This window comes from Camelina sativa, chromosome 5, assembly GCF_000633955.1.
Source record: "Camelina sativa cultivar DH55 chromosome 5, Cs, whole genome shotgun sequence".
NCBI classification, from domain to species: Eukaryota; Viridiplantae; Streptophyta; class Magnoliopsida; order Brassicales; family Brassicaceae; genus Camelina; species Camelina sativa.
In genome coordinates, this window is record NC_025689.1 from 10,017,877 (window position 1) to 10,030,501 (window position 12,625).

General features: G+C 37.1%; 4 protein-coding genes across 4 annotated transcripts; 2 read left to right on the forward strand and 2 right to left on the reverse strand.

The window, feature by feature from the left end:
- Window positions 280–1,311, reverse strand: LOC104786385 (transcription repressor OFP16-like). Its single transcript, XM_010511796.2, has one exon. It carries the CDS (start codon window positions 1,190–1,192, stop codon window positions 452–454), a length of 741 nt encoding a protein of 246 aa, XP_010510098.1. The 5' UTR covers window positions 1,193–1,311; the 3' UTR covers window positions 280–451.
- Window positions 3,425–5,035, reverse strand: LOC104786386 (lactoylglutathione lyase). The gene is made up of 4 exons (XM_010511797.2): window positions 4,872–5,035; window positions 4,205–4,435; window positions 3,968–4,043; window positions 3,425–3,712 (listed from the first exon to the last, which is right to left on the reverse strand). Exons 1-4 carry the CDS (start codon window positions 4,938–4,940, stop codon window positions 3,681–3,683), a joined length of 408 nt encoding a protein of 135 aa, XP_010510099.1. The 5' UTR covers window positions 4,941–5,035; the 3' UTR covers window positions 3,425–3,680.
- LOC104786387 (transcription factor Pur-alpha 1) lies at window positions 5,384–7,274 on the forward strand. The gene is made up of 5 exons (XM_010511798.2): window positions 5,384–5,842; window positions 5,942–5,989; window positions 6,102–6,242; window positions 6,334–6,576; window positions 6,670–7,274. The coding sequence occupies exons 1-5, from the start codon at window positions 5,525–5,527 to the stop codon at window positions 6,820–6,822; spliced, it is 903 nt and encodes a 300-aa protein (XP_010510100.1). The 5' UTR covers window positions 5,384–5,524; the 3' UTR covers window positions 6,823–7,274.
- On the forward strand, window positions 7,498–8,763 carry LOC104786388 (probable CCR4-associated factor 1 homolog 7). Its single transcript, XM_010511799.2, has 2 exons — window positions 7,498–7,648; window positions 7,805–8,763. The coding sequence occupies exon 2, from the start codon at window positions 7,899–7,901 to the stop codon at window positions 8,724–8,726; it is 828 nt and encodes a 275-aa protein (XP_010510101.1). The 5' UTR covers window positions 7,498–7,648; window positions 7,805–7,898; the 3' UTR covers window positions 8,727–8,763.

Genomic DNA, 12,625 nt, shown 5'->3' on the forward strand with positions numbered 1-12,625 from the left:
TTCTTTACTCAAATTGTTTCTTGTACGATCCGAACAAGATTTATCCACATCATTAGAAATTCACTTCCAGTTTTAATGCTTTCTTTTTTTTTTGCCAATAGTTATTGTAAACACAAAAACATGTGTTTTTTCACTCGATCATGGTAGTGGACCAGTTTTGATATCCCAGTCTGCTAGAGCTATATTGTGCGGTTCATATAACGTGTTTTTCTTTTTTACTATAAAACAAAAATCTAGTTTCGACAATATCCAACCAAATATATGAATTATCTCAAAAAATTAACATTTCTCAAATTTCTTGTATCCTTTTCATCATTCAATTATTATTTAAATTAAAACATACAAAATAGAAAGTTGTCAGTATCTCTTAGAGAAGTACAATGGAAAAGAAAAAAAGTTAGGTCAGTTATTCATTACACGGGCGTCATTTATCCCGGCGGCCAACGCCGCGTCAGCATATCCGGCGTTCTTTAGACAAGAGTGAGACCAATATGTCGGAGAAAGCCCTGATGACGTACTTATGTGTGTCGGCTGGATTCAAGGATAGATAAGTGAGTAGCAGCTCATCCAAGAAATCGTAACCGTCTTCCGGATCACGACTAAGTTCTCCGGCATCGATGGCTGCGTCAATCATCTCTTGCATTGATCGCCGGAAGTCAGTTAATGGATCCGGTGAGTACACGTTTTGCGTCACGGCGGTTCCTCCTCTTATAAGCCTCGTCGTAGTAGTAGTAGTCACGGCAGTATCGTAACACTTCTTATTCTTCTTCTTTGTCGATGTGATAGCGGCATTATCGTAATTTTCAGAGGATCCTCTTGACCGGGTTTCTGGTGAGTCGGTGATTGCATTGGACCGGCCTGGAGAAGAGAAGAAGAAGCGACGGGAAGCAAAAGCGGCTGATACATCCGGAGAGATATCAGATTCATATGATGACCTGGAGGAGGAAGAGGTGGCGGCCTGAGTAGTAGTGGTGGTGGTGGAGGAGGAAGGTAAGTCAACGACACGATTGTGGTTGTCGTCGTGGTGGTAAAGGAGGTTAAAGTTGTTGAGGAGAACGATGGAGGGACGGCCAGGAAGTTCGGAACCGTCGTGATCGGCGGAAGACGTCGGAGGAATACACGGAGAAGAATAGCATTTGGTGAGATTCGACGGGAAGCAAAGATGGAGGCTTTTCCACAATATTTTTGGCATTTTTTGAGAGAGAGAAAAGAGAGAGAGAGATGTGTGAGGGAATTAAAGTGAGAATAAATGTTTCGAGCAAAATGGATATGTTGGCTTATTTTGTAGCATATATATTACACAACATGTCTCATAAAATGTTTCTAATAAGGGTACTTATGTAATATTCAATTTTTTGGTGTTTGTCAAAAAAAAAAATATGTTTGTTAATAAATTAATAAATGAGTTACTAATTGCTACTACTAGTACCAAGAGTCTGAATGTTGACTATATATGTTCACCAATCAACAAAACATGCAATTGTGTTACTAGCTAACTGCAGTTATTAAGATCCTTAATTAATTAAATTTACATTCGTAGTGATGAAACGTTTACAAAGTAGGTTTTTTGAAAGATATACTACTCTAAAAGGGTGTTGTACTTTGGAGTGAATGTGAAAACCAGATATTTACTTTTTTTTAGTTTTTATTCTTTCTTTTGGTTAGATACTTTCTAATTTTGTATTTATTTACTTTTTTCTTCCTGAACACGGACGTACAAAGCTGAATTTATAACATGGGGTGGTACTGGTACGTATTTTCTTTATACGTGAATGTTGTTTTATTAATTTTGGTTTATTCATATAAACATATTAGTTTGTCAAGAGTTACAAAATTTGCAAAACATGAAGAATGATTGTCCTTTGCAATTACAGAATAGAGAGAGAGAGCTCACGAGGAGGAAAAGTAATGCAATAGAATCCACCACACCACCTAGATTGGTCCACTCATCATGACGTTAAGCCAAAAGACGTTAGTTCAAGTACGCATACTCCCCCCTGGCCCCTAGACCCTAGTGTGGTCCTGCTTTTTGGTCCTGGTTTTGGTCCACCGGTCCGATTCACAAGGTCAGGTCGAGTTTTCACTGGTCCGACCAACCAGGGTCAGTCGTCGGTCAATTTCTTTTTTTTTAACCCTAAGATATTTTAGCTAACAGTGACTATATTTACTAAGTCTGCCCACTTTTTAATACAGAATCAGGTAATAAGGTATCAAAATCTGTTAATAATTTTGGTGTCAAATCGGGTGCAGATCATTCAGACCCAGGGATCATGTTTCATAATTTTGAATCATTTCATACGGTTTTAAATAATTTTATTTTTGATGAATTTTAAAATTATAGTTCTCTTATGGCTAATTTATACATCCATATCCAAATATCCAATTGATACATATCTGATTTGTAAATTCCCATTATCGTTTTTTTTTTCGTTGTCGTCAATTCATATTTTTATGAATACACTTCACTAGATGAGTTGGTTACAAGTACTAATTAGTGACTATAAATTTGAAGCTTTTTTGTAAAAAAGGAAGTCACTAATCAATTAGTGACTGTATTTTTTGCTTGTAATTTTCAGACTGGCAAGTATGGGATCACTAACAGGTAAGATTGGATAACCCCCGAAATGCAATGCCTAGCTACCATGTTGCCAAGACTACCATGGACCGGTGGTACCACTTTGCGTAGTTATCCGGCACTAGAGAAAATAAAGAAAAAGAAAGAAAGATTCGAACTCATCTTTCATATGGATAAATATATATATGCGGGCCACAACAGAAGATAGAGCTATCAAATTTGTTGTTACCTAAGCTACTCATGATTCGTCCAATATTCCATAACCAAATACGAACCACAAAAACGGCGAGTGATGGGATCAAAAGATTTAGATGTGTCTTGAGACTTGGCAATATTATGGTAAGTTGTGGAATGTTTGTAATGTCTTAAGACCATTATGCCCAATGTCATGTTGGTGTATGAGACAACAACTTAGTCCCACAAATTGATGTCTATTAGAGTTTTGTTTAGACTGGGATATTGAGACATATTCTATTTTACTTTTTTTGGGGTCATTAGTTTTCTACACTTATGGATATTGTAAATGACCAATTCAGATCAGTAAAGTATTAGACCCTACTCTGATCTAACCAACTCTAGTTTAGCCTCCATTTTTAGGTGTGATTCAATCAAGCTCTATGGCAATACAAACTAACCCGCAGTTAATTAGAAATGATACGTGTAACGAGTTTTTATCCGGCCTGAACCGGCTATATGAAACCCACATTTTCTTGGACTCGTCATCACAAAAGAAAAATATCTTAAAGAGTTATGAATGTATGGTTGTTCTTAGTTGGGTCTCTTTCTCTCTCTCTCTCTCTTAACTAGCTCAATCTCCTCGGTGTTGTTATAGGGACATGAGAATTACTAGACAAGAAAAGCTCATTAATGACTATATAATTCCAACATTCAAGGCACATGACATGAGCGTTGAAGTGTAAGTTGTCAATAGTTAACATCAAACCTAGACATAAAAAAGCACATATTTTCATTCACAAAAAAAAAAAAAAACCTAGGCATGAGTGAGACTTTACATATGCAGCCTTATTTATCCTGTTCCAAACAAACTGATTATTCATACTTTTATTTAAGTGATACCACCACAAGCATATTTCAGGTTCAAGGCTCAAGATCGACTTGCTACCTCTAATCCGTTTCCTGCAAAAAAATTTGACGACAGAGTGTTGTGTAAGTTGATACATACATGAACGCCAAAAGACAATCCTAGAATACCAGTTCCGCATTGGTTGAGTGAGTTACTAAAGCATATATCAATGCATGATGTACAAGAACTGTAATTTGCAACTTGTTGGGATGCTTGTTCTGAATAACACCAACAATTAGTATATATTTTTCTCACTTAACTATAGTTATTAAGCCGGCTTATGAGTAAGAAAAGAGTCGAATTATTACCATCTGGATCAAAGAAGAAAACTTGCTTGACTTTTCCATCAGGAAGAGACTTCTGAAAAGTTTCTATCCCTTTCTCCTACATCATACAAGGACGAGAGAAGATCAATGAAAGACTCAGGGGAATAACTACAACAATCTTGGTACCAATTCCATATCCATTAGGACCATTACTACTGAATCTGTATAAATCAAATGTCATGTAAAAGAGACAAAAAAGCAAATGCAAAGAAAGAAGACCTTGAGAGAGTGAAGGAAAGAGTCGAAGTTGGAGACAGAGAAGCAGATATGGTGACCCATTGGGAGATGGCTAGGATCCTTAACCGCAGAGGTGGCACTGTAAGGACCTTCTGGAAGGTTTGTTGAAGGGTTTCTCTGGATGATGTGCATTGCAAAAGCACCTGGTAAGTTTAGCCATATGACCTTTAGGTCTCCAAAATCAGGACTTTCGATCTCTTCAAATCCAAATATCTGAAAATTACAATCCATTGATTTCAGAACAAGAAGAAGGGCTACAAATAAACGGATGAAACACTAACTTGACCAGAAGGATTGAGGTTACAAACACTGCGCGATGAATGATGTCAGTAAATGTCAATTAGTATTCTTTTCCAAATGTAGACACTCTCAACAGTAATTAGAAACGAGATAAGTGAACAGAGGAAGAACACACAACCACAAGAAAAATCTCTAAAGACAAGGCCAATATACAAATCCTAGATTCTAGTGCAGATGTATAATCGATAGATTTTAAATCAAACGTTTCTTGTTTTTTGTCGAATTGGTAACAACACAAATCAAGAAGAGAGAATTTGATGGATCCGCCGATAAAGAAGAAGAGAGATAAAAGGAGAAGTATATATATAAGAAACTGAAAACGTAAATTCATCATTAGGTATGGTGTTACCTCTTTGTAAAACTGGGCGAGGCGTGTGACGTTCGATGATTCTCTGGCTATGTGGCCAAGACTCGCCATGTTCGGTTCTAAAAGTGTAGCAGCAATAAGCTAAACTAATCAAGAAGAACTCAGAAACATAAGTTACAATTTGCGGACATAAACTAGGTGAAACAATACGGTCGACTTAAAAAAAGATAAGTAAAAGTAATCACAGTCATCATGTTTTAACGTAGTTATGAAGACGTGGCGTCCGATCCGTTTTAACACATCTTCAATCAAACAATACTCCTGAGCCGATCGGTTTTGACCGGTCAGTAAAGAAAAAAATATTCCTTAATTTTTCTAAAATCAACTTGATTGATTTCACAGTAATTAGAGATAAAAAGTAAAATAATACTCCCTATAAATTGCAGTTATTTTTATCCAGAAAAAAAAAAACAAATAATTTGGTTGCTTAAGTCGACCAATCAGAAAAAATTCGAACCAAAGAAATGTAACCGGTCTGAAACAGCCGGTCCGATATTAAACCTTATTTCTTAATCTCTCTTTCTCACCTCACCTCCCAATCGCACTTGCTTTACCTCTTCAGATCAGACGTCAATTTCAACTCCTCCAGTGAAGACAAGAGATTTCTACTCCGATTCGATCAATTAAAGATTGACATGGAAGCTAATTCCGGCGGTGGCGGCGGAGGCGGAGGAGCTGAAGGCGGAAGAGCCACAGCCGGAGGAGGAGGAGGAGGAGGGAGTGATGTTGAATTGGTGAGCAAGACTTTGCAGGTTGAGCATAAGCTTTTCTATTTTGATCTCAAGGAGAATCCTCGCGGAAGGTATCTGAAGATATCGGAGAAAACGTCGGCGACGAGGTCAACCATCATCGTTCCTTCCTCTGGCATCTCTTGGTTCCTCGATCTCTTCAATTACTACGTCAATTCCGAGGAACACGAGCTTTTTAGCAAAGAGTTGCAGCTTGATTCCAAGGTTTTGTGACTTTTTATCATCACTCCTCTCCTCTTTGTGTATGTACACAGTCGTTGACTTTTTTTTACTCTGTTGTGCTGCTTTGCTTTGTGTTATTAGGTGTTTTACTTCGACATCGGTGAGAATAGAAGGGGACGCTTCTTGAAGGTATCGATTTCGATTTTAGAATTTAGATGTTTAGGAGTGTTGTTAGCATTTTGGTATTGTGACTATGTATTAAGAGTGTTCTGTTCTAATGGGGGGTTTGTGGTGTGGTTAGGTGTCAGAAGCATCAGTAAGTAGAAATCGAAGTACTATTATTGTTCCAGCTGGAAACAATCCTGATGAAGGATGGGCAGCTTTCAGGAATATCTTGGCTGAGATTCATGAAGCATCTGGACTTTTCGCTATGCCAAATCAGGTATCCTTTGGTTGTGTTTTGTTTGTTGGAACTGTTAACTGAGCTCTCTGTTTTATTTGGTCTCTCATTTGTCTCTTTTTATTGGAAACAGAAACCTTCTGATGGACAGGAACATTTGGTTGGACTATCAGATGATGTTGGAGCTGGATTTATACCTGGACATGGTAGTCAGCAGCCGTCTTCTTCGGAACACACTGTGGATCGAGCAAATGATTCGCCAGGCGAGGATGAAACGGGAATGACTAATGTTTCTAAAGTAATCAGAGCTGACCAGAAACGGTTCTTCTTTGATCTTGGGAACAATAACAGGGGCCATTTCCTTAGGATATCTGAGGTAAAAGTTTTACTGGTTTCCTTTTGAGAGCTTGATTTATTTAGTTGTGGTTTAAGCATTAAGCATTTGTTTCTGAACACATGGAAAATATAGGTGGCAGGTGCTGACAGGTCCTCCATCATTCTACCATTATCGGGTCTTAAGCAGTTTCACGAAGTAATAGGTCACTTTGTGGAGATCACCAAAGATAAGATTGAAGGTATGACAGGTGCTAATGTCAGGACAGTTGACCCTCCTCAGAGATAAGTATTCGATTATTTTTAGAGGATGGAATTCTCGATCTTCTAATCATTTGAATCTGGCTACTTACAAGTAGCTTGTCTGAATCGCTCGCGGTGTGCAATAGTTTTACAGTAATCTCTCGCCCCCTTCACATCCCTCTAAAAATAATTCAGCAGAATCATCATCTGGCTTAATAGCAGAGATAACTCTGGAGTCAGCAACTGGGAATAAGCTGAAATTTTTATCCACCATTTGTATCTCTCTCTCTCTCTCTCTCTTCTTCTCCTAGAAACAGTTTAAACAATTGTGAGTTTGCTTCTCTTCTGTTTAACTTCTTTATTTTTTATGTTCAGTTTGGGTCATTGGGTGTATATCTTGACGGTTTGATGCATTTAAATTGTAAAAGAATATTGGGGTTTATATGTTTGGGCTTACTGCCAGTGGGAATAAAAATTGAAGTGTAAGTTCTTATCATATGAGTTTGAGAATACCATTTTTTTTGGAGGTCTTAAGAGCAGTGGCCAGTAAAATACTAAGCACGCTTTGGTCAAAAGATATTTTTGCTTTTTAACCGCTGTTACTATACCAGGTCAACCGTGAATGCCACATTAATTACGCTAAACAAAAATTATGACAAAAAAAAAAGAGTAGCTTCAGAGTTCAGTGTTCAGACAGAGTCAAACAGAGAGAGAAAGGAAAAAAGAATAAAGAAAAAAAAAAAACTATTTTGTCGGTAATTTATATATCTTCTGGTTCAATAAACCACCACATGCTCTGAAACCCTAAGCCTGAACAAATCGCCGTCTTCTCCAGAAACATCAAACATCTATCTACTTCGCTTCATTACAAGGTTCGAACACTCCCGACTTAAACTTATCCTTTTTTGTAATATATATCTATTGTGTTTTCGTTGGTTGAAAAATCGTGTTCGAGATTTATGTAATCAGAAAGGTTTTTAGGAATCTATGGTGATTCATTTCTTTTGTTGTTGAATCGATTTACGCAGATCTGATGATGAAACCAGATCAGATCGTACTCTAAGATCCGGATGCTCCTTAAGTTATCGACTCGGATCCATCACCATCATCATCATTATCATCATGTCGCTGTTTCTAAAGGACGATTCGATTCAAATCCGTGAAGTATGGTACGACAACCTCGAATCAGAAATGGCTCTGATCCGAGAAGTCGTCGACGATTTCCCATTCGTAGCGATGGACACAGAGTTCCCAGGAATCGTGTGTAGACCAGTCGGATCATTCAAAACCAACACAGAGTACCACTACGAGACGCTTAAAACGAACGTCAACATCCTCAAGATGATTCAGCTCGGTCTCACTTTCTCTGACGAGAAAGGTAACCTCCCAACCTGTGGACCCGACAACAAATACTGCATCTGGCAGTTCAATTTCCGCGAATTCGACCTCGAATCCGACATTTTCGCTACCGATTCCATCGAGCTTCTTCGTCAATCAGGCATCGATTTCGCTAAAAACAACGAGATGGGGATCGATTCAAAACGTTTCGCCGAGCTTCTCATGTCTTCAGGGATTGTGCTGAATGAGAATGTTCACTGGGTTACGTTCCACAGCGGGTACGATTTCGGGTACTTGTTGAAGTTATTGACTTGTCAGGATTTGCCGGAGACGCAGACGGGGTTCTTTGAGATGATTAATGTGTATTTCCCGAGGGTTTATGATATCAAACATTTGATGAAGTTCTGTAACAGTCTTCATGGAGGTTTGAACAAATTGGCTGAGCTGCTTGAAGTTGAGAGAGTTGGGATATGTCACCAGGCGGGTTCGGATAGCTTGTTGACGTCTTGTACATTCAGGAAGCTTCAGGAGAATTTCTTCATTGGTTCCATGGAGAAGTATTCTGGTGTTTTGTATGGTTTAGGTGTTGAGAATGGTCAGATTGTTCATTGATTTTACAATAAAAAATAATTAAAGTTTTAAACAGTTCTTTATCGATTCATTTTAGTGGTTTTAGATCACTACATGACAGATTAGGTTGCTTGAAGAAGCATAATAGTATATGATCACAAGTAAGAACTACAATCGAAATTTTGGTTTGGTGTTATGCTCTCCTATAACATCACTCAGTGTATGGAAAAAACATACTAATGGGCAATAGCTAGTAAATTAATAATTTATAAGAAAATATATATTAGTTTCAGAATATATATTTTCCATCTTATGTAAAATTATATACCATATACTGTAAATTTTCATATAGTACAAATTACATTTACGGTAAATTTTGAGCTAATAAAGAATCTTCTAGATTTACGCAATGAAAAGAAAAAAAAAATGTACAAGAGGTGAAACATCAACATACGAGCCTGCCTACCAACCATCATTTAAGCCCATTACGGAAGTAACACAGCCCATCACAAGTCTTAGGGGGTGTATTGAACATGGTATTTTAAGAGATTTTAGAGTATTTTTAAATCCCCTGTTATTTAATTGGTGATTTTTAAAAATCACCTGAAATCATATGTTATTGGATGTGAAATTGATAAAAAATCATTTATAATCTCCTGTTATTCAATTAATAATTTAGAAATCTCACCTCAAATCTACTGTTATTCAAAAAATCACAATTTTTATAAAAAATCTATTGAATAGGATTCTAGGAGACTTTTCTAAGAGCAAGTTTATTGGGAGGTTCATATAAGGGGAGTTCTTAATTTTTTTATGAATTAATTGTGTACTGTTTGGAATATAATAACCCATGATCTCTTAGATAAAATTTTCTCTTTTATTAGTAGGTTCTTATTTTGGGTCTCTTATTTTTAAAAATATTGTTTTTTAAAATTTTAAATAGAACAGAAATTGTATAAATGTGTAAACATTTAAGATTTTATAAAATTTAAAAATATTGCATTTTAATTAATTTTCAAAGATACAAAACTAGAATTATATTTTCTGTTTCTGAAAAACTTTGAAAACAGAGGTTCTTCATCTGTTTTGTTAAAGATTTGTAAATGAGAATCATAGGCAACTAATATGGAGCACATATATTACACAAAATGGTGAGAAAACATTACAGCAACATTAACAATGTTTATAGAAAACCACGAATTGGCAATGGTTTAGCAATATTTATTTCTTGACTATTGTTGTGAAGAAAGAAATAAGTAAATTTTGGTGGAGAGATGTATGGGCGGCCATTTATGTTTTTTTTTACTACTCTCATTTTTTGTTTTCTCTAACTTATACAAATGAGAATATGCAAACTTGATAACAGAATAAGCCCAATAAAACCAACAACTACATGTTTCCTCTTCTTTACAAGCAAAGAGTTTAAAAGAGATCATTAGAGTAAAGTATTAAGAGAAGACACTAATTAGGCTGGAGACGAGGGAGACGTTGCATTGATCATTCCTCCCTTCCTGCGCATATCATTAGAGTAGACATATGCACCACAAAGAATGAAGAAAATAACTTGCTATTAATTAATGAGATTACCAACAACGTAAAAGCGTTGAACAACAGTTTCAGATTTTGACTAATTAACCCCGCTACCATTCCTCCCTGCGTATATCAATCACCAAAGAAAAAAGAGAATAGAATCTGAGAGATTGTTTTCATCATGCGTAGTTGTTTGTAGAGCAAACCAATCCGAGGATAGATATGCCAAACCCGTTGCAGAAATCGCTGCATGGTTACCTGTCAAAGATCAAACGAGAGACAGAGAAGCTGCAACTCTCGTCTTCCCATTCTTTCTCATCCTCTAAGAATTGGGTGCTTAGTAAGCATCCCAAGAAGCTCTCCTTCTCCTTCAAGCACAGACGACGCAACAGCAAGACCAGGTTCAACAAAGACAAACCCGTTTACCAGGACTCCGCTCACGCCGCCACCTTGTCCGACATTGATCGTTTTCTTGAGGAGAACTTCAAATCCCTCTGCATCCGAGACGACCAGGAGGTTAACCATGAAGACCACCGGTTGACAAAAAACAAGGAGAAAAGGAAGTCCCCACAAGACACTGATGATAAATCAATCAGATAGCATCAACACACATGAAAGACAGAATCAAAACGAGATCATAACATTAACACACACCCATATCAGAACAGAACCATCAACAACAACACCAAAGAGAGAACATCATTTGCTAATAATATAAGGCGATCACAAGAATATCAAAAACTGTCTCTTTATCAAAACAAACAAAATCATAATATCAAGGCACGTTATCTTTGATGAATCTATTTTCCCAGCAACGACAAAAGAGGGTCGAAAGCACACAGCTTATGACTTTCTTAATCTCGTTGATGAGCCCTCTGCAATGTTCAAAAACATTCTCCGCCAAAATCACAATAGGAAGCTGAAATGGTTTCGTTGAAGCTTCAGAAGCGGCTCTCAGCATCAGTGCTCAAGTGCGGGAAGAAGAAAGTATGGCTCGATCCGAACGAAGGGAGTGATATCTCCATGGCCAATTCGCGCCAAAACATCAGGAAGCTTGTGAAGGATGGATTCATCTTGAGGAAGACCAAAGTCATATTCTTTCACCAAGGAGATCGTGATCATCGATCAAAGGCATCACTTAAAATAACCATAAATTGGGATCCGAAATCAAAGAACCCTAATCATAAAACACTAATCGGGATTACAATCTATTGTATTGAGAAACTTACCCTCTGATTCCAATTGACTCAATCTCTTCCGATTGAGTGGACTCCGAATTCAAATCGCCTGCTTCATGTCACGGAGACGATTCAAGCATCACGATGGGACACGGCCGAGTCATTCCTTCGCCTCCGTTACGCATCTCCTCTTCCTCCAGAACCTTCGACTCCAAATTCTCGCCTTTGTCGTTTCGAGTCTTCGATAGCGAGAGAAAGAGGGAGAGAGACGAAACAAATAAAATCTAAAATTAATTGCAAGCCAAATTTTTTTCCCCTTCTCTATTATTTTTCCTGGCCAACAGCAGGTTGACACGTTTCGTCTCTTAGAACAGAATTGGGGTTTCTATATAAGAGGCTCCCTTGCATTTTTTCTTTTTTTCTGATTAATTTTTTTCCAACAAAACACTAAAAACTCGCTTATGAACCCCCGATAAACAAGCTCTAACATTTTTAGTTAAAAAATATGACTTACAAAATCACACCTTTGAAGGTAAGATTTTGGAAAAAAAAATTTCTTCTAAAAGAGTCGAAACCTACTGCAATTTTTTTTTTCTTTTTAAAAAATTTTTTTTAACAAAATCCTTCTCTCTTTCTCTCTCTCTCTTTCAGTTACGAGAGCTCATCTCTTTCTCTCTCAATTACGAGAGGTCATCTCTTCTCTCTTTCTCTCTTTCAATTACGTAAGAGCTCATCTCTCTTTCCCTTTTTTGTATTTATGATTCGCTGGGTAACACAAAAAAAAAACTCTTTCTTGGATTATCTATAAAACCCAGGAACTGAAGGTACTTTTGATTTTGCAATCAAGGAAACGATTACAATCATGAAAACGCAAAACAAAAAGAACTGCAGATTTTAACCTCATGAATTTGCTTATGACTGAAATTGAAGTTTGGTTTGAGGTTGCTATTGTGTGGATGTAGATTACATTGGAAGCAACTCATTATGGACCAGTAACTAACAAGCCAACGATGTTCTTGGAGATTGGTGAGAGCTCTCTGCTCTGTTCCTTTTGTCTGAATTGAAAAGCTCTGATTAGTCATTGCTTATTGTGTATATGTAGGTAGTACAGAGTCATGGCTCTTGTAAGTGTAAAAACTTTGTTACGATAAAGTCGTGGTTCTTGTTACTTTTGGTTCATGTGGATTATAATACCTCTTTGGGGGTTTAAAGCTTATAGTCAGCATTATGTTT

What these genes read in the sequence shown, in the direction of transcription:
- LOC104786388 (XM_010511799.2), top strand. Translation starts at nt 7,899, where the DNA reads ATGTCGCTGTTTCTAAAGGACGATTCGATTCAAATCCGTGAAGTATGG.
- LOC104786387 (XM_010511798.2), top strand. Translation starts at nt 5,525, where the DNA reads ATGGAAGCTAATTCCGGCGGTGGCGGCGGAGGCGGAGGAGCTGAAGGC. An exon ending in GAAGGGGACGCTTCTTGAAG is followed by an intron (nt 5,990 to 6,101) that starts GTATCGATTTCG and finishes TGGTGTGGTTAG; the next exon opens with GTGTCAGAAGCATCAGTAAG. An exon ending in ATTTCCTTAGGATATCTGAG is followed by an intron (nt 6,577 to 6,669) that starts GTAAAAGTTTTA and finishes TGGAAAATATAG; the next exon opens with GTGGCAGGTGCTGACAGGTC.
- LOC104786385 (XM_010511796.2), bottom strand. Translation starts at nt 1,192, where the DNA reads ATGCCAAAAATATTGTGGAAAAGCCTCCATCTTTGCTTCCCGTCGAAT.
- LOC104786386 (XM_010511797.2), bottom strand. Translation starts at nt 4,940, where the DNA reads ATGGCGAGTCTTGGCCACATAGCCAGAGAATCATCGAACGTCACACGC. An exon ending in TCGCCCAGTTTTACAAAGAG is followed by an intron (nt 4,436 to 4,871) that starts GTAACACCATAC and finishes TGTAATTTTCAG; the next exon opens with ATATTTGGATTTGAAGAGAT. An exon ending in TTTCTTCTTTGATCCAGATG is followed by an intron (nt 3,713 to 3,967) that starts GTAATAATTCGA and finishes ATTTTTTTGCAG; the next exon opens with GAAACGGATTAGAGGTAGCA.